Raw genomic sequence first — 22,036 nt, forward strand, 5'->3', positions numbered from 1 at the left:
GCTAACTTCTTACAGAACAATTCAGTAGTACTTGAGTCATACGGTAGGTATTTTCACAAATGAAAATCTCCCATTGCTAGGTGAAGCAACAATTGAGATGATTCCAGAAGCTTGGTGTTCTTCACCTACAAAATGAGGAGAGAGTTGCTGGGAAGGTCCCCAAAGGCAGCTTCTACCACAGAGAGTTTAATATGTAGGTGTGGTAACAGTGACACAGTGACACAGTGACACAGTGACACAAAACCCAGGAAAGTTTGCCTCCAGGCTTTCAAGCACAAACTACGGGGTAAATACTCAAATGAACTAAGTGTGGGCTTCCGGGCACCCGTAGTCCACTGTACGCGGAACGAGCGCCGGAAGTGACTGTGCGCGCAGCCGTCTTTCCGGGTAGACGAAAGCTGTACCTCCACCAGTGCACAGTTAGCCCCCAGTCTCGGGGGACATGGAGGCCGCGCGACCAGCGGGGACATTCGTGGTGGTAGGAGGCGGCATCGCCGGCGTCACGTGTGCCGAGCAGGTTCGTGGGCGCGGGTTCCGCCCGTTCTGGAGGCTGTAGACGGGGATGCGGGAGGTTGCGGCCGGACCCTTTAGGGGGTCGTTCTTCCGGCCCTTCGCCACGCCCCCTCCGGTGTGCCGCTGCGGGGATGCTGCGCGTGGCTCAGCCCGTCACCTGTCGGGTCTGAGGCACCGGGAGGAGTAGAAAGTGCGTGACTAGCTGGGAAGCCAAAGCCGGATGGTGTGCAAACGAACATGAGGCCTTGGCACTTGGACAGAAAGTTTGCCCACTTTTCATATTTCCTTCACACTTGAAATTTAGTTTCTTGATGTGTGCCAAGTCTTTAAGGAATAGTGCTGACGCAACCCAGAACTCCCAAGATCAAATTTCATATCCAGCAGAATTTCTGGGGCAGATGAATACAGATGGAGACTGTCTAACTATGATAAGCAAGTGAATCAAACCTGTTCATATGTGTGTATTACAAAAAAAGGACTTTTGTTGCTATGACAAACCACAGAAGTCACCAGAAATAGTAGAGGGAATTTACATGTTTCGACTTTTTAATCTTTGGTGTTGCGTCTTCTGTTTACCCAGCAAGTAAAGAGCTCATGTTCCAGGCAGTGTACTAAGGATTTAGTGGTCAGATGTAAACAAATCACGGCAGAAGCGTAATCTTAGGCTTATCTGTGGAGTTACTGAATTAAGTAAGGTAAGAGGTAAACTAACTCATCCAAAACAAAGAATGAGTGAGGTTCACCAGCTAGAGAAGAAAGGCAAACTCCACAGTGTAGCCTGTAGTGGGAAAGACACGGCCTAATTTGCAAGCACTAGAGCTGCTGAGAGACAGAAGCAAGGAAGACTGACAGAGCTCAGACCACGCAGGGTGTTCTGGCACCCGGTGTTTTACAAACAAGTGATTTTGAGCTGAGGAGTTAAGTGTTCAAGTGAAAGCTTCTGAGATGTGCTGGTTGCAATGCTGGGGTGGCAAATAGCTGCCAGCTGTTGAGCCGGGGGGCTAACTTGTAGATGTCTTCAGTCAAGTTTTGAGGACTTGATCCAATAATGGAAATATAAGGTAGATGGCAGAATATGAAAAGAAACCAGTGATAGGGTGATTATGCGCTCAAGTGTAGGAAGTTCAAATAAGTTGAATCAAAGGACCCTTACATGTCCCAAGGGCATAGAGATGCTGAACTTCATGGGCCATGAGAAATGGCAGGCAGAGGAACAAAAGCCAAGAGGAGCAAGTGATTGCCCTCCAGAGTGAGGAAGAAAGGCGGAGATAATGAAGCAATCGCACATTAAGTCTTTGCATTTTGCTGTGCTAATGTTAAAATGGCGTTGTCTTCCCCAAATGTGTACTATTCGGAAAGGGAGTGCTGTGGAAAGTTCTGCTGAGATTTTGTTTAATGTCGGAGACTTGCTGTGATTTTATCCTCAGTGACGGCGAGTGAAAACGTTGTAACATGAGTAGAAGTAGACAGTTTGTAATTGGCCGTAAACTTTATATTGGTGTGCAAAATAAGCCAGCCAAAGATAGAGCTGTAGTGATTTCACTTGTTCAGGTCTTGGGAGACCTTTGACATGAATGCATTGCTCATTTTATCTCTATGGGAGTTCAGCCTTATCAGTGTGGCGCCATCATGAACAGCACTTAGAAGCAGGCTTTTCCTTGTGAAGCACTGAAGTTTATTAGCTACGGTGCATTACCACCGTAATGATGTTGTTTATTCCGGGATGCCTAAAGCTATTTCTCTATCCTTTCGCTCTTTTTAAAACTCAGCTGGCTGTTAACTTTCCAGCAGAAGACATTCTCCTGGTCACAGCCTCTCCTGTCATCAAAGCAGTTACAAACTTCAAGCAGGTGAGATACTCCGTGGAACAGCTAAGTATTTACAAAGAGGAAAACACTGCCCGCTCACTGAATCTCTTGGTTCTTGTATATTAGATACAATTATTTTTAACTGAATTAGGAAATTCTGAAGTGTTTCTTAACTTTTATCTCCTAATAAGGCAAATGTTACTGTGTGTAATTCACATACGTCTCTGGGGTCCTTGGTAAATCAAAAGAATCCAGAAAGCTCCTGAGAACAGCCATACAACAGTCACACAAGCTCTGATCTGCAGGGTGTGTGGTCCGTACACAAACTGGGGAGTCTGATCGTTAGGGTCTGAAGAACTGTTTGTGGTTAAGGAACTGGCAGCAGAGAAGGACAGGGTTTGGACAGAAGATGAACCACTCCACAGAAATCTTAGCCGGAAGGGCAGAGGGACTCCAAGGAGAAGGCGATGGCTTAAAGGACGTCGGGGAAGAAGGGTCTAAAATGTTACCTGACAGAGAGAGTGGAGAAGCTGGAGCACAAACAGGAGGATAGAGCATCTGTTCAGTTAAACGCCGGTTGAGTGAGTTGTGCTGGCTGACATTTTTAGAGGCCAGAAAAAACTAAGTGGCGGAGTTGTGAGGACAGACAGGCGAGCTAGGGGCATAAGTTGCAGAGCCCAGATCTCATTCTACTGTACAGTGTTTGCGTGAATCCACAGGTTGGTTGGTTGGTTTTTGGTTTTGTTTTTTTTTTTTTTTTTTTTTAATGATGGTGGTGGGGTTTTTTTGTTTTGTTTTGTTTTTGGAGAGGGCCTTTCGAGACAGGGTTTCTTGGTGTAGCCTTGGCTGTCCTGGACTCGCTTTGAGGACCAGGCTGGCCTCGAACTCACAAGGGTCCTCCTGCCTCTGCCTCCCAAGTGCTAGGATTAAAGGCGTGCACCACCACGCCTGACTGCTAATCCACATTTTATCAACATGACCAAAGGCCTGACAGCATCAGACTCAAGGGACAAAATAGGAGAAAGGAGGGGCCAGCCCACGGTAGCACCTGGGGGAGGTGGAGCATCAGAGCCGGGGTGTGGTAGAACAAACCGCCACTTCACATAGGCTGGGGGCAGGGAGGGGACGCTCTGAGTTGCCCTCCCCACGGACCCTAAGTGCCCTGCTCTAGGCTCCACCTCCTGCAGAGGCCGCCAGACCTTTAAGTTGTGGTCTGTGGGGGATATAAGAGATCAAACCACAGCAGTGCTGTGGCTAGCCTTATTTGTGAGTGTCAAACAGTATTGTATAAGACAAAGGAAATAGCTCATTAAAGTGTTCATTTAAAAGTTCTGTTTGATCTCCAAAGGTTTCTAAAGTATTGGAAGAATTTGATGTTGAGGAGCAGCCAAGTTCTGCGCTGGAAAATCGCTTCCCCAACATTAAGATCATAGAGTCCGGAGTGAAACAGCTGAAGACTGAAGAGCACGTAAGGCTTTCTCTTATTAAATGGTATTTTTATCATGTTAAATCCCAGGTTTTTGCCACCCTTCTTTTTAACATACTTCTGTCACCCCACTGTCTAATCCCTTAAATTGTGTAGCCCAGAGGCCTCAGTCCCGTTATTAGAAATTTAGCCTCTGGGAAGAGTCCTTTGATTAGGTTGTATGGTGCTTTAGTTTACACGCCTCAGACTCTGTCACTGTTTATATAACAGCCACTGTGTCCTGGGTGCAGCACGAGGGATACGGGCATACAGCAGGAATCACACAGGGTTTGGTCCTACGGGCTGTCAGTGTCCTGGGGAGGGTAGACATTAAGAGTGTGTGAGTCTATTAAAATAATGTGCAGATAGTACAGTCATGGAATGAATTACACGAACGCTCGGATGGCTTAGATCCAGTGAGACTTCACAGAGAAAATGCCATGCTTGAGCTGAGTTTTTTACAGATGGAGTTGATAGTTTTTCAGGTAGAAAAGGACAGTCTAAGAACTGTAGACACCAAAGAAGGAAAAGGGGCATGAGGATAATGAGTCGGAGAGATGGGGGTGGAAAAGGGGGCTGGGAAGCAAGCGTAAGTACAGAGATTGAGTGAGGGATGCCAGGCTTAGTTTATAGCCGCTTGAAATGGTAAAGATGTGGATTCTATAGAATTTTAAGTAAGATGTGTCTAACAATAATGCTGAAGACAAACTGAGAGGAAGCAAGGAGATCTTTCCCAGTCACCGATTATAGCCCAGTGGCAGCTGCCCAAAACAGCGTAGGGCCTGGATGACAGGGGCAGTGTAATTGGAAAATCTCACCAACTCCTCCACACGTTGTTCCTCCTCACAGATGAGAGCAGGTGGGGAGTCCTGGGGATGCTGTATCCTCATGTGAGCTTCAGGTACGAGGGAGAGAGGTGTTTATAGTCATTTCTGTAAGCAGCTCTAAGTTATGAGTAAAACACAGTTCACTAAAAACAAAGGTAAGGTGCCCTGTTCCGCAAAAGACAAAAACTCTGAACCCCAAATCGCAGTGAGTACTCCCTGTATGGAAACAGTATAGATAACAGCACGGTTATTTTTACAAGTGGGAGTGACCTCTCCAAGGCAGAGTAAACAGTGGCGCTTGCAAATCAGAACATGTCCCAGTGACATCCAGAAGCATCCCGTATGTGATTCCAGTCTGCATCTCTTGCACGTCAGCTGTCAGTGTATAGGGATGCTGGCTTCTGGTCTCATGTGGCTCAAGCTGTCCCTGCACTCCTGACTCTCTTTCACTTCTCAGTCCTGAGGTAACAGGTGTGTCACCGCCATGCCATCTCTGACTTCCGTGGCTACTTCCAAAAAGATAGCAATAGCTGGTAAAAAAGGTTTTGCATTTTAAACCGTCTAAATGTGAATTGATTTAAAACCTTGGTCCGGGCTACAGAGAAACTTCATACCAGCCTTCTGTTTGCCAGACCAAATTGTGAAGGAAGGCTGGTATGAAGTTTCTCTGTGAACTGCACTGTGTTGGATTATGGGAAGTGAGCACTGTGACTGCCAGACTTTACAAATCACACATCTGGCACAGATGTGAGCCCAGTCACAGTCCACGTCCTCACAATGGCAGGTACTTATCAGTTGTTTGCTTTCTAAAAGGTACTAGTTAAATGTGGGTTTTCATTCCACATTAAGGAACAAAATCAGCAGACCTTTGTAATTTTAGACTCAACTGGTGTTGAAATAACTTTAAAGCCAGGGTGCACTAGTTTTTAGGGTTAGCATGTTTTTCATGTGAATTAAAATACCACACTCCATGCTGTGCAGGAGTGGTGTGTGTGTGTGTGTGTGTGTGTGTGTGTGTGTGTGTGTGTGTGTGTGTGTGTTGTGTGTGTGTGTGTGTTGTGTGTGCAGTGGCGCTGCACACCTGTGATGTAAGCATTTTGGAGGAAAGCAGGAAAATCAGGAATTCAGGGTCATTCTCAGATGCACAAGAAATTAGAGGCTGGCATGGGCTATGTAAGACCCTGTCTCAAAAACACAACAAAAGCTTTTTTAAAAATGTACATATTTTAAAGAAAATGCACACATGTAAAAATCTTCACTAGTAAAGTTAGTAAATACTAGTAAGGTGATTGTTCCTTATATTTAATGATTAAAAATACCATTTTTATACATCTTATATTTTATTTTTAAAAAGATAAATTATAATTTCAACATGCACTGATCATTTGAACCTGTAATAAATACCAAGACTAGTAAGGTATAATATAACTGGAATCACACAATCTTCTAGTAACTTCCTTGAAGATAAAAACAATCTTCATTGACGCTTTGGGGGCTCATGTTAATTTGAGGTAGGCATAATTCTTAGAGTCTGTTAACCAAGCGCCTTTGTTTCAGAGGAGGAAGACTAGTTTGTATTGGATTCTGCACGCGGATTATGGCCAATGCTTAGCACTGCTGATAGTATGCAGTCACTGTGACTGAGCATGGAGTATGCCCATGAGGCAGCCTGTGGTAGATCTTGGTTTGCTTTGTTTCAACCCTCAACCTTTTCCTTCTGCCTTCTGCCTTGTGTTTACAGTGCATCCTCACAGAAGATGGCCGTGAGCTTGTGTACAAGAAACTCTGTCTGTGTGCTGGAGCTAGGCCAAAGTTGATCTGCGAGGGAAATCCCTATGTATTAGGAATTCGTGATACAGACAGTGCTCAGGTAATGTCTTAAGAAGGGTGGGTCTACAAACGGGAAAGTGGGGTTCCCTTGTGAATCAGAGTGCTTCCCTGACCATTAACTCCTACGGTGCACAAAGAAAGGCAGCTCTAACCCACCATTCGGCGGCCGCACAAGGACTGTCTTTTACTGTTGTCACTTCTCTTTGGCTAATGGTTACTTTTGGCTAATGCCAAAGCTGACATCCTGTTCTTTTGGCTGTGAGACTCAGAGATACAAAGAGGAACAGAGATAACAAATGTCTTGGCATTACACTTTTATATCAACACCTGTTCACCACTCCATGTTGGAAATACGAGATTTGCAGCTAAACAGTTTAACCATTATTTCCCCAAAGGTAAAACATACTGAGATTTCCCAGTAATTCCCCAGCATAAAATAATTATATTTGCAAAGTCGTTGTGAATGGAATCCTAGAACTCGCTTGGCTTGTTGCTCTGCCCTGTAATAGGCAGAGCTGCCCAGTGGATGGAGTCCTAGAACTCACTGGCTTGTGTCTGCCCTGTAATAGGCGGAGCTGCCCAGTGGATGGAGTCCTAGAACTCACTGGCTTGTGTCTGCCCTGTAATAGGCAGAGCTGCCCAGTGGATGGAGTCCTAGAACTCACTGGCTTGTGTCTGGCCTGTAATAGGCGGAGCCGCCCAGTGGATGGAGTCCTAGAGCTCACTGGCTTGTGTCTCTGGCCTGTAATAGGCGGAGCTGCCCAGTGGATGGAGTCCTAGAGCTCACTGGCTTGTGTCTCTGGCCTGTAATAGGCGGAGCTGCCCAGTGGATGGAGTCCTAGAGCTCACTGGCTTGTGTCTCTGGCCTGTAATAGGCGGAGCCGCCCAGTGGATGGAGTCCTAGAACTCACTGGCTTGTGTCTGGCCTGTAGTAGGCGGAGCCGCCCAGTGGATGGAGTCCTAGAGCTCACTGGCTTGTGTCTCTGGCCTGTAATAGGCGGAGCTGCCCAGTGGATGGAGTCCTAGAGCTCACTGGCTTGTGTCTCTGGCCTGTAATAGGCGGAGCCGCCCAGTGGATGGAGTCCTAGAGCTCACTGGCTTGTGTCTCTGGCCTGTAATAGGCGGAGCTGCCCAGTGGATGGAGTCCTAGAACTCACTGGCTTGTGTCTGGCCTGTAGTAGGCGGAGCCGCCCAGTAGATGGAGTCCTAGAGCTCACTGGCTTGTGTCTCTGGCCTGTAATAGGCGGAGCTGCCCAGTGGATGGAGTCCTAGAGCTCACTGGCTTGTGTCTCTGGCCTGTAATAGGCGGAGCTGCCCAGTGGATGGAGTCCTAGAGCTCACTGGCTTGTGTCTCTGGCCTGTAATAGGCGGAGCTGCCCAGTGGATGGAGTCCTAGAGCTCACTGGCTTGTGTCTCTGGCCTGTAATAGGCGGAGCTGCCCAGTGGATGGAGTCCTAGAGCTCACTGGCTTGTGTCTCTGGCCTGTAATAGGCAGAGCCGCCCAGTGGATGGAGTCCTAGAACTCACTGGCTTGTGTCTGGCCTGTAGTAGGCGGAGCCGCCCAGTGGATGGAGTCCTAGAGCTCACTGGCTTGTGTCTCTGGCCTGTAATAGGCGGAGCTGCCCAGTGGATGGAGTCCTAGAACTCACTGGCTTGTGTCTGGCCTGTAATAGGCGGAGCCGCCCAGTGGATGGAGTCCTAGAGCTCACTGGCTTGTGTCTCTGGCCTGTAATAGGCGGAGCTGCCCAGTGGATGGAGTCCTAGAGCTCACTGGCTTGTGTCTCTGGCCTGTAATAGGCGGAGCTGCCCAGTGGATGGAGTCCTAGAGCTCACTGGCTTGTGTCTCTGGCCTGTAATAGGCGGAGCCGCCCAGTGGATGGAGTCCTAGAACTCACTGGCTTGTGTCTGGCCTGTAGTAGGCGGAGCCGCCCAGTGGATGGAGTCCTAGAGCTCACTGGCTTGTGTCTCTGGCCTGTAATAGGCGGAGCTGCCCAGTGGATGGAGTCCTAGAGCTCACTGGCTTGTGTCTCTGGCCTGTAATAGGCGGAGCCGCCCAGTGGATGGAGTCCTAGAGCTCACTGGCTTGTGTCTCTGGCCTGTAATAGGCGGAGCTGCCCAGTGGATGGAGTCCTAGAACTCACTGGCTTGTGTCTGGCCTGTAGTAGGCGGAGCCGCCCAGTGGATGGAGTCCTAGAGCTCACTGGCTTGTGTCTCTGGCCTGTAATAGGCGGAGCTGCCCAGTGGATGGAGTCCTAGAGCTCACTGGCTTGTGTCTCTGGCCTGTAATAGGCGGAGCTGCCCAGTGGATGGAGTCCTAGAGCTCACTGGCTTGTGTCTCTGGCCTGTAATAGGCGGAGCTGCCCAGTGGATGGAGTCCTAGAGCTCACTGGCTTGTGTCTCTGGCCTGTAATAGGCGGAGCTGCCCAGTGGATGGAGTCCTAGAGCTCACTGGCTTGTGTCTCTGGCCTGTAATAGGCAGAGCCGCCCAGTGGATGGAGTCCTAGAACTCACTGGCTTGTGTCTGGCCTGTAGTAGGCGGAGCCGCCCAGTGGATGGAGTCCTAGAGCTCACTGGCTTGTGTCTCTGGCCTGTAATAGGCGGAGCTGCCCAGTGGATGGAGTCCTAGAACTCACTGGCTTGTGTCTGGCCTGTAATAGGCGGAGCCGCCCAGTGGATGGAGTCCTAGAGCTCACTGGCTTGTGTCTCTGGCCTGTAATAGGCGGAGCTGCCCAGTGGATGGAGTCCTAGAACTCACTGGCTTGTGTCTCTGGCCTGTAATAGGCGGAGCTGCCCAGTGGATGGAGTCCTAGAACTCACTGGCTTGTGTCTGGCCTGTAATAGGCGGAGCCGCCCAGTGGATGGAGTCCTAGAACTCACTGGCTTGTGTCTGGCCTGTAATAGGCGGAGCCGCCCAGTGGATGGAGTCCTAGAGCTCACTGGCTTGTGTCTCTGGCCTGTAATAGGCGGAGCTGCCCAGTGGATGGAGTCCTAGAACTCACTGGCTTGTGTCTCTGGCCTGTAATAGGCGGAGCTGCCCAGTGGATGGAGTCCTAGAACTCACTGGCTTGTGTCTCTGGCCTGTAATAGGCGGAGCCGCCCAGTGGATGGAGTCCTAGAATTCACTGGCTTGTGTCTCTGGCCTGTAATAGGCGGAGCCGCCCAGTGGATGGAGTCCTAGAACTCACTGGCTTGTGTCTCTGGCCTGTAATAGGCGGAGCCGCCCATAAGCCTCCACTTGCATCCATGCAGCATGGCACACCTTATTTAATAGTCAGGGTTTATCACCTCTTCTTACCAAGGAGCTTGCTGGGTTCAGCTCCACACCCAACAAGGATGTAAGGACTCTGCATTTATATGACCCATCTCCTTTAGAGTGGCAACGATTTTCTCGAGGCTGCAGCTGTTGCCTTAGTTCCTTGGGAATTTAGAGGGAACTTCGGCAGAGCTGACTGGCCTCTTATGAAGTTAGGCCTGTATGCCCAGAGCACACCTGCGACTGCCTCAGGGTGGCTTTCTAGTCCACGAATTCACTGACGCCTCAGGATTTCCTGTGACTCCCAGGAGACCCTGCTACAGAGACAGCTGCATGGGGGAAGGGAAGGCAGGCAGTAAACTGCGGTGCAGACAGGTGTGCGAAAGGGGGATTTGTGTTAGTGTTTCTTTATATATTGCATAGAGCATTGACAGATCTAGGCAACAGCATCGCATGCTACAAGATGGGAGGAGGATGCGAAAGGCTTGATGTTCTTATTCTAGGCTAGTGGCTGAGTGCGCCCATGTGTAGTCACTGTAAGGCCGTGCTTCTCGCCCTCCCTAATGCTGCGACCCTTTAACACAGCTCCTCATGCTGTGCTGACCCCAGCCAGAGAGTTATTTAACTGCTGCTTCATAATTGGAATTTTGATACTGTTATGAACCATAATATAAATATCTGATACGTGAGCCCTGGGGAAGCGTTGAGAACCACAGTTCTGAGGTAAATACCCAGTGCATTGTGTGTATGGTTTAAATGTGTGCTTTCCATCACTGTGCCCGGCTCATTATAGAGCTTCCTTAAGGCCTGTGAGAACCTAAGTCAATTTTAGTCAGTGATGTAATTTTTTAATCAACTTAATGGCAGTGGTGACTTAGAAGGGAACAACGAATTCTTTGTTCTGATGTCATTCTTAAGTAAGGGACACCTGTACTTCTGAAAGTGCCAGAAGGAGCACCACAGGCTACTCTGAGCTCATATTAATTTTTTTTGGGGGGGGGGGTGGGAGGCAGGGGGTGATGAGTGTGTGACAGAAGGTGGGAAAAGAGGCATTAATTGTCATAAAATGGTAAATTTCTTCAGTTAATATTAGAATTACTCTGTCCCTGCTATTTTACAAGCTTTTGTGTACTTTGTGTCCCTTCATTCTTAGAGAAACGCGGGAAGAAACAGTGGTTTTGTTCCTTTTAGTGGACACCATGGGGCAGAGGTGGTTAAGTTGCTTACCCCAGTCATCTTGTTAATAACTGCTAAAGCCAGTTTCTCGCTGTAGCCCTGGCTGTCCTAGACTAACTTTGTAGACCAGGCTGGCCTTGAACTCACAGCGATCCGCCGGCCTATGCCTCTGAGTGCTGAGATTAAAGGCGTGTGCCACCACGCCCCGCCATATCCATTTAATCTTGATCTATGTCCCCTGCTTCTCAGTCCTGAGAACTGTAGGAAGTGAGGGACTCCGGGGAAGCCTGTAACCAAGACCTTCTGCTAAAAGTAAGGGCTTCAGCCACAGACTGGGTGTCAGGTGGTCTAGGAAGTGTGTCTTGCTGAGGCTCACAGTGACAGAAAGGCAAGGGAACTTAGAGAGGTGCTGCTGTCACCAAGGATGACTGTGACATCCTAGGCACAAGGGGAGGGAATGTCCTAGCACAGTGGAGTAAGTTTTATTTTGTTGTTTTCCTGTAAATCCTGCAAAAGGGCCATGTTTAGACTATTTTCAGTGATGCCTATACTCAGTCAAAATGCTATCTCATTATTTCTCCCTAACACAGGAATTTCAGAAACAGCTTACAAAAGCCAGGAGAGTTATGATCGTCGGGAATGGTGGCATTGCTCTTGAGCTAGCGTAAGTCTGTCTCGGATACTAAAGAAGCCTCTGAGATTGTATGGTTATTGGCAGATGACAAAGCACATCTTAAAAGTCAAGAGAAATATACATGCCCCCCACACGTTTTCAGAGAGAAAGCCCACTTTACTACTTAGCTCTTGTGGAACCCCAAGTCTCAGAAATATTCTTCTAAACATACAAGGTTTGGAATATGTTGGACCTGGGCATGTTTGACTCATGTTGTATTCTACAAGTGTACACTGTATAATAATCTACATGCGTGTACCTTTAGCAGTTTCTAGTCACCATTTCTATATGACCTCTCTGGCTGGCAAAACCCAGCAGTTGTCATGGTGATTAGGATGTGTGTTATTCCTTAACTGTGGCTTGAAGAAATGCGAGCACATCAATACAAGACATTTCGTCTTAAGACGCTTCAAGTTTAGTCAACACTGAGAACTGTTCCTCTGTAAACTGCACAAAATTGACTTACTTTCCTCCTGCTAGTGTGCCTGACAAGGAAGAGGCTGGGTCATTTCCATGCTAGAACATTTGGTTCAAACCAACCTGTAGTTTAAGCAAATTTGACTCAAAACAAGTAATTCTCGAGTGTTTGCTTATGGCATCCATTCCAGTTCCCAGCCTCAGGTACCTGTCCTTAGAGAGCAGCCACGCCACAGGGCAGTTCTGAAGCTGCCTGAGTACTGGGGTGTCGGTCCTTCAAATGACTGACGGTTGTGGTGCTGTGTGGGGAAACTAGTCCACCCGAAAGCTGGGCTGAGTGGAGAGGTGAAGGGGGACCACACTCGTGTGAGGGATTTCCTCCCAGGTACTTCCTGAAGTACCCTATAGGATACCATTACTATAATTTCCTGCATAGCATTTACTGCTTTCCTGGTGTCCGTTGGGAATTAGTTATTGAGTAAACTTCCAGTTTGTATTTGGCACGCTGGAGAAAGGTCTCACACATGCTGTCCTTGATGCTGTGATCTGAGTCTTCACTCATGGTGAAAAGTGACACCCAGTCCTTCTGCTCTTTGTCATCACCATGTCCCATAGGCTAATTCTGCCCGCTCAGCACTCCTTTACCTTAGTCACTAGCCCGCCTAATTTCCCAAAGCAGGTTGATGCTTCCCTTTTCAAAGACACACAACAAATAATTTTCATAATTTCACAAAATCATAACACCTGTTATATCTTTCTCTAGAGTGTTTTTTCAAGTAGAAGTATCTCCCTGTGTGATGATGCCACCAAGCCTTGCTGTCTTGCTGAGAGCACTGTCAGCAGTATGGGAGAGGATTAGCAGGTGCTTCCCGAGGGAGAGCAAGCACAGGAGTCCCTCAGAGTTACATCTGCAATGTGGCCTGCTAGTCATTCATGGGAATGTTATGCCACACTGACATGTTGTATGCTGTAACATTACTTCTAGAAATATTAATGAAATACAAAGAAATTTATAAAAAGAAAAGTATTTTATAGCATGCCTAAATTTAAGTGAAATATGAAATGTGTTACCCATGTGTATGCATTCTGCTCTCTGCTGATGAGCAATGCCATGTAACCTAATAGCATCAAACCAAATGTCCTCCCAGTACTCAGAAACTCAGTTAGGATGAATGCTGGCCTGGATGGGCAGTGGAGTCTTTCCCACAATAAGAATGTGTGACTGTCAGGCTATTGGTTGGTCTTGAAAATTCATCCTGACAGCTTGTAAAATAAAGTTGGCAGTACTTTATACTATCACAGTGGGGAGTGGGGGAGCAGTTGGAGTGGCAAGATGGCTTGGTAGGTGCAGTGCAAGGTTAATGACGTCAGTTCAAGTCCAGCACTGATCCATAAAAAGGTGGAAGAAGAGAGCTGACTCCAGTGTTGTCCCCTGACCTACTCATACATACCATGGCACATACATTTACACAGATACAAAATAGCATTTTTAAAAAAAACAGACTCCTTAAAGCTGTCCCAACCTCCATGTGCATGCTATCACAGGTGCACATACATACATGCTCTGCCAGACAAGAGTAGTGATGGTTTTTTAAGTGTTAAAAATCAGTACATTAATTACACTATTACTATTGTAAAATCCAAGTGTTCTATAGGAGGAGGGCTGCATATCCAATTTGTTCAAGATTGTCCACATATACATTAGTTTTACCTTAGCAGTTACTAAATATCAGAAAATATCTGCAAAATTATGTGACTTCCTGAATTATGATGGCCATCGGGGAGCAGCTGGGATGCACACAGCGTTCTTAGTGTCCAAACCTAGACGAATAGCATGCCGGGAGCCTGGTTAGCTGGAAGGGTGGCCAAGGTCAGCTCGCACTCCCAGGGCCCCTGGTTTGCTCCCTCTAAGATCCTTGATCTTTTTCTGAACGGGATCTCTTTTTGGCTAGACGGGTTGGGCAAGAGAATTTAAAGCAGGTGATCCTTCACAGCTGCCTGAAGATGTTAGCTGCAAATCTCCTCCCAAATTTCTCGTATGAGCAATCTAGAAAAGTCCCAGAAGGAAGCAGTGTTTTGGTGCTGTTAGGTCATACCATCCATCCATCTATCCATGACTGCTTCCCTTGCAGCCAGACAAAGTGCTACAACCGCTGGAGTGCGTTACGTGGCAGTGTTGGCTCCTGAACACCAAAATGACAGGGTGACACGTGTTTTTTGGTTCTTCCAGTAAAGTGGATGAACTTGCTTTTGTGTTTATTCTACCTTAACTCTTACTATTTTTAAAGTGAACTATGCTCCACTGTAGTTTGCATTCTTTACTTCTGCTCCACAGAACAATTGTTACGTGCAGTGATTTCCTACAGGCAACTGTAACATTCCTCCTAGGTATGAGATTGAAGGCTGTGAAGTGATTTGGGCCATAAAGGATAAAGCCATTGGGAATACTTTCTTTGACGCAGGTGCAGCAGAGTTTTTGACTTCCAAGCTCATGTCTAAAAAATCAGAGGCTAAAATTGCACATAGAAGAACTATATATACAGTAGAAGGTAAGTGCAGTATCTGGCTTGTTTCATTCACAGATGAATGTACTTTTAAAAAATATACATTCAAAGATGTATTTTTTTTAACTATAATAAAACTCAGTAAAAAGTATTTAGGAGGCAGGAATATGGATACTTATTTCTACATCTCTATAGGAATTTTTCAGAGTATTAAATGTATGGGGGCTAGAGAGATGGGTCAGTGGTTAAGAACACCTCCTGCACTTTCAGAAGACCCAAGTTTGATTCCCAGTAACCACATTAAATCCACAATTGTCGTTCCAAGGGACCCAGTATCCTCTTCTGTCCTCCAAGGGAACCAGGAGTACAGGTGGTAGACAGATAGACAGACAGACAGGCAAAACATCCATACATGCTTTTTAAGAGTATAAAAAGGGGCCTGGTGGCATGTGCCTTTAATCTCAGCACACAAGTGGCAGGCTAGACCCAATCTCAAAAGCAAAATCTGAAGAATTTTTTTTTTAAGTTAATTAAAAATAGAAAATATACACTTAGTATAAGTGGTATTTGTAAATTAATTGACTAGTCCATTTGCATCTTGTCAGACAGTTGCTACAGCTGAGCAATGCCCCTGACTATTTTCTACACAATCCACTGAAAACAATACTATTAGTTTAGTTGTAATAGCCTTACAATTTTCTAAAGTTTGGAGGAAATACAAGTTGACAGAATTTAAAATCTAATAGTTAATTTTTGCACCCTTTAAATTGTCAAGTGTGGGACACTGAGAAGACATAGTAGATGTTTACAGACCATGTGTAGGTGAAAGGTCACCTGCTCTGTAGCTCTGTCACAGAAGACTCAGTGAAGAGAGCTGCTGCTACAGTGATGGTGCCACCACTCTGTGTGCCTGCAGATGAGAGTCAGGACACTGAACAAAGGCTTGGAGATATCTGACTGTCTGCCCAGCAGTTTTAAAATTATCTGCGTTCATTTCCTAGGAGGAAAAAGGGAAACCAGAACCCAAACTAAAGCTGATTATGTGGGCAGTGCCCTCGGACCAGACTGGCATGGAGGCTTAGATCTGAAAGGAACAGAAGAGGTATGTTTCCATAAGCCAATGAAACCTGTCCAGATGCCAAGTTTCTGGGTCACTTGACTTAAAATATACCATTCAGGAAAGGTGTTCAATGCCACTGTCTTAGATGGCCATCCCAAATAGTGAATGTGAAATTTGTGTACAACAGTTGTTCAGCCTTCTTTCTAACTGCAGAGCTGGAGACACGTATGTGCAGGGTCAGGGATAAACCTCAGTTCTTGATCTCCTACTAAATACCACTTAGATGCACACATTGCTCTTACAAGGTTACTTTATATAAAGTCCTTCAGCACATGCTGCTGCCCCGGCTGCCTCACTGGTGCTCTCTTTGTGAGACAGCCAGGTGGGCGTACTGACGCTCTGTAGATGTCATGTCCAGGCTCCCTCATCAATTGCCATATTATATTTCATAACAATGTCATGCTTGACCTTTCAGGTGCTGGATAGATCCTGCTCAGTCCTGTTCCACTCGGGCTCTGAGAGGCTCACTTGGAAGCACCAGTGTGCTGTATTTACACTGTGATGTAATGTCACTGTCCATGCAGGCACTGTCTGGATCCTGCTGACCTCTACTTATTTTGCTTTCAGTTTTCTCACAGTATTCACATTGAAACCAGGTGTGAAGTAAAGAAAATCTACCCTCAAGAGGAGTTTAAGATTGTGAAGAGAAAGCCCTTGGCTTTTCCAAAGGATCATGATCAGGCAGCTCCAGCTGATAAAGGTAGAAGGCAATTTGTGACTCCTTAAATTGTCTTGCTATATTATATCTTAAACTGTGCAGTTTCGTGTAAAATTCAGTCAGAAAACCATCAGTAACTCCAGGCTGTCATTTCACTACTCGCTGGATAAATTTTCTAATAAGTTCCATGTTGTAAGGCTTTCCATTTTCTTTGGGATGACAGTGTTTGGACCATCATAACCCAACCCATTGAGTCAGTAGTATTTCAACAGATCAACACAAAAATCATTCATAAGTAACATGACTTCTAGATCAAATTTTAAAATCTGTGTGCTTGGGATTCCAGTGCAGATCCCTGATCTTATTCTATATGACCTCTAAGGACTCCTGCGCGCACACAGTCCTGTGAATTATCAACACTGCAGTCAGGCCACTAATGTTGTGTCATCTTGCAGTTTTTGTAGGACAGGGGATACTACAGCCAGGACTGGGAACAGCGAGAGGAAACATCAAGAAGTAAGAGCAGGACTAAATGCTGAGTGACACGAAGGGTTAATCAAATTGATTCACAAGTCATTTAGAAAGAGATCATGTCTATGCCCACATCCAAAAGACAATCTAGTGTCCTTTAGAGTACCACCCGTGTGAAGCACAAGACACTGTCCTTGCACCCAGTGGTCCCAGCCAAAGGACCTTCTGAAATCGAACGTTCTGAAGCCGCTTGACTTTTCTGTTTTGTTACATTCACATGATATTATGGATAACTGCTAGTGAATCTTTTCTTCTTTTTTCTTCTTTAAAGAAATGTGGCCTGTATATGTGGAACTGACCAATGGGAAAATATATGGCTGTGATTTCCTTGTCAGTGCTACGGGAGTCACACCAAACATAGACCCCTTTCTCCATGGAAACAATGTAAGGTGAATTCTATGCACTGCCAATTTCTTATAGTCCTAATCTTTATCCTGTGTAGGTTTCAGTCAATCATTTTAGTACAAGCTGTCACCTAAGGTGGCGGCAGCAGTGGCTCATGCCTGATTTACAGGGTTCTCTTGTACTTAGCATCCTTAAGCAGGTAACATCCAGCTTAAGTATCAGCTGGAGACATAGTGTCCAGTTTGTTTGTCTAAAGCTCAGTGAGGGACTGACCTGTGCATATTGTGGAGAGTAAGTCTTACAGATTGTTACAGTAGCATTTAGCATTTGAAGTCTTAAGAAAATGCTCTTCTGCCTAGGGCTGGGTGAACATGACTATTGGGTATTTTTGATACTGAAATTCTGGGACATTTGGCTCTCTTCAGTAGACATTCTGGCCAGGTGGCTACACTCTGCAGCTGCTTTTATCTTCTGATCAGAGCTTGGCATTTGTTAGCACAGACAGGCCTGACTGACTTGCTCGTTAGAATGAAAAGTTGCTTTCTAGTTTTGTCATCCTTATGTTAATGAAAAATTGTTTAGTTTGATCTAGGAGAAGATGGCGGCCTGAGAGTGGATGACCAGATGCGCACATCACTTCCTGACGTCTACGCTGCTGGAGACATCTGCACTGCATGCTGGCAGCCAAGCCCAGTCTGGCAGCAGGTGAGCCTGCACCTGACAGTCCATGTGACAATACAGCAGGTAGCACCAGTGAATCCAGTTTTCCGTTCCAGCTCTGCTGCTTTATTATGGTGGAAGCCGTCAGTGCTGACTTCTGCTGAGTAACTAGATTCCCACTCTAAAGTCACTTAGCATTACAGTAGACTGGAATGTTTTAATTTAGAAAGAGCTGTGGGTGTTGCCTTTCTCTTCTGTTTAACCCCTCCAGAACAAATTACATCTTTAATTTATGTTGTAATTTGATACAGGGAAAAGCAGCTCAAAATAAACAGAGACCCCTTATTCTGAATGAATCTCATAGTTTCATTTCTAATTTACATAAAAACACCCAACTTGCTTTCCATCACCCACAATGCTGACAGACATGCATTTCAGGTTCAATGAACTCTGTCAGGTGTTTCCAATCCATGGCCAACAGGCTTGTACCCAGGGCAGCTATTATAGCCTGGCATAAGATTTTAAGCTTAGTTAAATATTATGAAGTGCTCATGATTGTTTTAAAACTTGTTTGTTCAAATCTCCAGTGTGAACGTTGCAGATAGTATCCAGCTGCAATGTCAGCAGTCAGACAGGCCTGCCAGGTAGTTCCAGCACTGTGGCATCACAGGCTGCTTCTGATGCCATTGCGGCTGTTGCTATTTTCTGTATGCTTTGCAGCAGACCCTTTACTTCTTCAAGGCTTCCAGATCTGAGTTAAAGTAAACTCTTTTCTAGACATGCTTAGCACTCATACTGCAGCTGTGTTTAGGGATTATTCATACTTAATATTGATTTATAATTTTAGTAAAATTAGCAGTTACTCTTTAACCAGCTTTATGCCCAAATAACCACACAGAGAGACTGGGTTCTAGTTCATTCTCCTAGAGCATAATACTGAGCAATAATTACTCCATCCTAAACCTCCAAGCTCGCTTAGCTTCTTCACATTCAGACTCCCACATGAACTTGATTTTTACTTATATCCTAGGTCCACGTGCATCCCTCCTGTCCTTCCTCCTCTTTCTCTTCCCCTCACTGGACCAGGATGTCCCACCCTATTCCCTGTATTGCTCAGCATTGGCTAGTTGGTTTTTATTGGCAATACAGAGAACAAATGGTGACATTTTTCACAAACTTCAGACAGGAGATGCTTAGAATAAACATCACAATCCAGTGTCCAGATTGAAACCAGGTAGCGGCCGTAGAGAAATCAGCACTTGAATGAACCAGGGTAAACTGTCCACTGTCCACAAGAACATCATGCCAACATAGCTGTGACGTGTACAGACTGTCAGCCTTAGGTACACATAGCCACACAGGGTGGACAGAGAGAAACTAACCACTGAGAGCCAGCCTGCTCTCCCAGTCACCACGGGACAGTAGTGTTTATTTCAGGGGATGAAACTTGAAAGATCAGAAAAGTTAAATAAGTAAACAAATTAGTATTTTACTACCCTATGACTGCCAAGGCTACTATTTTTGTCTTCTATCAGATTTAAAAAATACTCTGTAGAAATGTAATGAAAACATAATGAAGGGTTTGAGGAGACTTCCCAGAATCAGTGCCTAAAGTCTCAGCCTTGTCTGACCAGGGTCAGCGCAGAGGCTGTCACTGTCTGGTGCTAAGAAGCAAAGGCACTGGAAAACGGACAGACTTTGAAGCACGGACTGATGACATCTTACTCTCACCTCGTAACACCCAAAATGCTTCATTACATGGAAATTATATTCAAACATACAGTTCTTGTTTGATCACTAATGTAGAACTAGCAAATACCCTCTTGACAGGTGTGCACTTGTGATCACTAAAGATAATACTAGATAAAACTCATTGGAAGTACACTTCAGAAGATGCAGAAGATTGAAACTGTAGGGCGGAGAAGTAGTTGCAGTGACTGTAACTCTTGCCATACAAATATGAAGACCAGAGTCTCTGAGTTCCCTGAACCCATGCAAAAGCTGGATTTAGCATAAGCTGCTATAACCTAGTCCTCCTACTGTGAGGAGAGGGTCCCCAGTGAGCCAGGAGGCCCGCTTGGCCAGCGAACTCAGTTGAAAAACAACAAAACAGCCAGGCGGTGATGGTGTGCACACCTTTAATCCCAGCACTTGGGAGGCAGGAGGTTCCAGGCCAGCCCGATCTACAAAGCAAGTCCAGGACAGTCAGGGTTGTTACACAGAGAAACCCTCTCTCAAAAAAAAAAAAAAAAAAAGAAGAAAAACAAGAAAACACCCCACCTCAGAGTAGAAGGCACCAGAAGTACAAAGTATCATTTCCTGCTGTTTCAGATGAGACTGTGGACACAGGCTCGGCAGATGGGGTGCTATGCAGCCAAGTGCATGGCCACAGCTAGTCTGGGACACTCTGTGGACATGGACTTCAGCTTTGAACTGTTTGCTCATGTCACAAAATTTTTCAACTATAAGGTAAGATGGCTAAGGGAATGAATGCCCTTTTTGCTTGAAAGTGTGGTAACCATGGCTCTTTTCTTAAATAATTAGTTTCATTCGTGTTATCAAAAGTGACATTTTGGATACTGGAAAGATGGCTCAGTGATTATTGCTAGCCTTGAGAGGACCTGAGTTCAGTTCCCTGCTCCCATATTAGATAGCTCAAAGCCACCTGTAATTCTGGGGGATCTAACATACACACACACACACACACACACTGACAGATGTTTACTGCTTTCACTTCTGTTCATTCTGAGGTAAGTCTCAGTTCCTTATTACATCTTTTGGGGGGAGGGGGTTTCGAGACAGGGTTTCTCGGTGTAGCCTTGGCTATCTGGACTCGCTTTGTAGACCGTGCTAGCATAGAACTCACAGAAATCCACCTGCCTCTGCCTCCTGAGTTCTGGGATTGCAGGCATGCACCACTGTGCCTGGCTTCTTATTAAATCTTTAAGCCATGACTCCAGGACAGTGTGGTGCACTTTGTGTGCACATGTCTGTGTGCATGTCATTAGACACTGATAAAGACTGGAGAGTGTCACCCACACAGATCTGTTTTTAATGTTAAAACATTAATGATGACTATGTCCCTGATATTTTTCATGTGACTGTAGGCTGTGCAGCAGTGTTGTCTACAGAATATGCTCATACCATTCAAATGCTTTCTTTGGGCCCCTCCCACTGTGAAACTCTAAGGAACAGTTTTTTTCTGTCTAAACTATCATGACCCAGATAACTTGGACATTATGTTAATTGGCAGGAGTTGAAGGGAGCTAATTAGAAAAATGACTTTTTCATTCTGATGCAGGTTGTGTTGCTGGGAAAATACAATGCACAAGGCCTGGGCTCAGATCATGAGCTAATGCTGAGGTGCACCAGAGGACAAGAATACATCAAAGTTGTCATGCAGAATGGACGCATGATGGGAGCTGTCTTAATTGGTGAAACTGACTTAGAGGAAACATTTGAAAATTTAATTTTAAACCAAATGGACCTTTCATCGTATGGGGAAGATCTCCTAGATCCTAATATCGATATAGAGGATTATTTTGACTGAGATTGGAATTTCTCTACGAACATATGAGGAGAAAAGAAAGAGCTGGAAACTGACAACTGCACTGAGCAAATGACCACACAAGTCAAGAATGCAGAAGCCAGATTCATGGTAGGAAAATTAAAGAAAATTCTTAGGATGAACTCAGTTTAATGACTGATTTGCAGATGAATGTTCCTAATACAGAAGTGGCAATAAACCTTGACTCATGCAAGTGCACTCGATACCAGGTCTTTCTGTGCCTGAACATCTGAGTAAGGCCGGGGTTCAGGAGGTTTGCTGTCTTGATTTACTAGGCTGTACAGAACTTTCTTGCTGATATGCTTGGTACTGATGACTTAACAGTTTTTATATGAATTATAACAGCAGCTTTTCTCACTAGAAGTCATCTCATTACTGAGCTTAAAATGTCACCCACTTGGAAGGGTGAACCCCTGTCAGCACAGTGTCACTTTTAGGCAAGTCACATCAGAAGATAACAACTAGGCATGGCAAGGCAAACGAGTTTACAACAGTTATGTGGCCTTAACCTCAGATACATTACATTAAGACAGGTTTACATAAAAGATGTATTTTTCATTACTGTATAAGGTAAGCTCTGAAAATATAGCTTTATATGTATAAAACATGAAATTGTTCAAAAAATCAAACATGATTAAGTATAAAAATCATGGAGACATAAAAATGCATAAGCGGCTATTTTGTGCAA

The 22,036-nt window shown here is 45.5% G+C and overlaps 1 protein-coding gene across 1 annotated transcript; it reads left to right on the forward strand.

Annotated features, from left to right (window-relative positions):
- The first annotated feature begins 383 nt into the window (after positions 1–383).
- Pyroxd1 (pyridine nucleotide-disulphide oxidoreductase domain 1) lies at positions 384–21,330 on the forward strand. The gene is made up of 12 exons (XM_051155541.1): positions 384–517; positions 2,283–2,363; positions 3,670–3,789; positions 6,355–6,483; positions 11,463–11,536; positions 14,351–14,511; positions 15,468–15,568; positions 16,154–16,286; positions 17,047–17,159; positions 17,703–17,825; positions 20,112–20,249; positions 21,082–21,330. Exons 1-12 carry the CDS (start codon positions 443–445, stop codon positions 21,328–21,330), a joined length of 1,497 nt encoding a protein of 498 aa, XP_051011498.1. The 5' UTR covers positions 384–442.
- The last annotated feature ends 706 nt before the right edge of the window (positions 21,331–22,036 follow it).

This window comes from Acomys russatus, chromosome 13 (assembly GCF_903995435.1).
Source record: "Acomys russatus chromosome 13, mAcoRus1.1, whole genome shotgun sequence".
In the NCBI taxonomy this organism is placed as follows: Eukaryota; Metazoa; Chordata; class Mammalia; order Rodentia; family Muridae; genus Acomys; species Acomys russatus.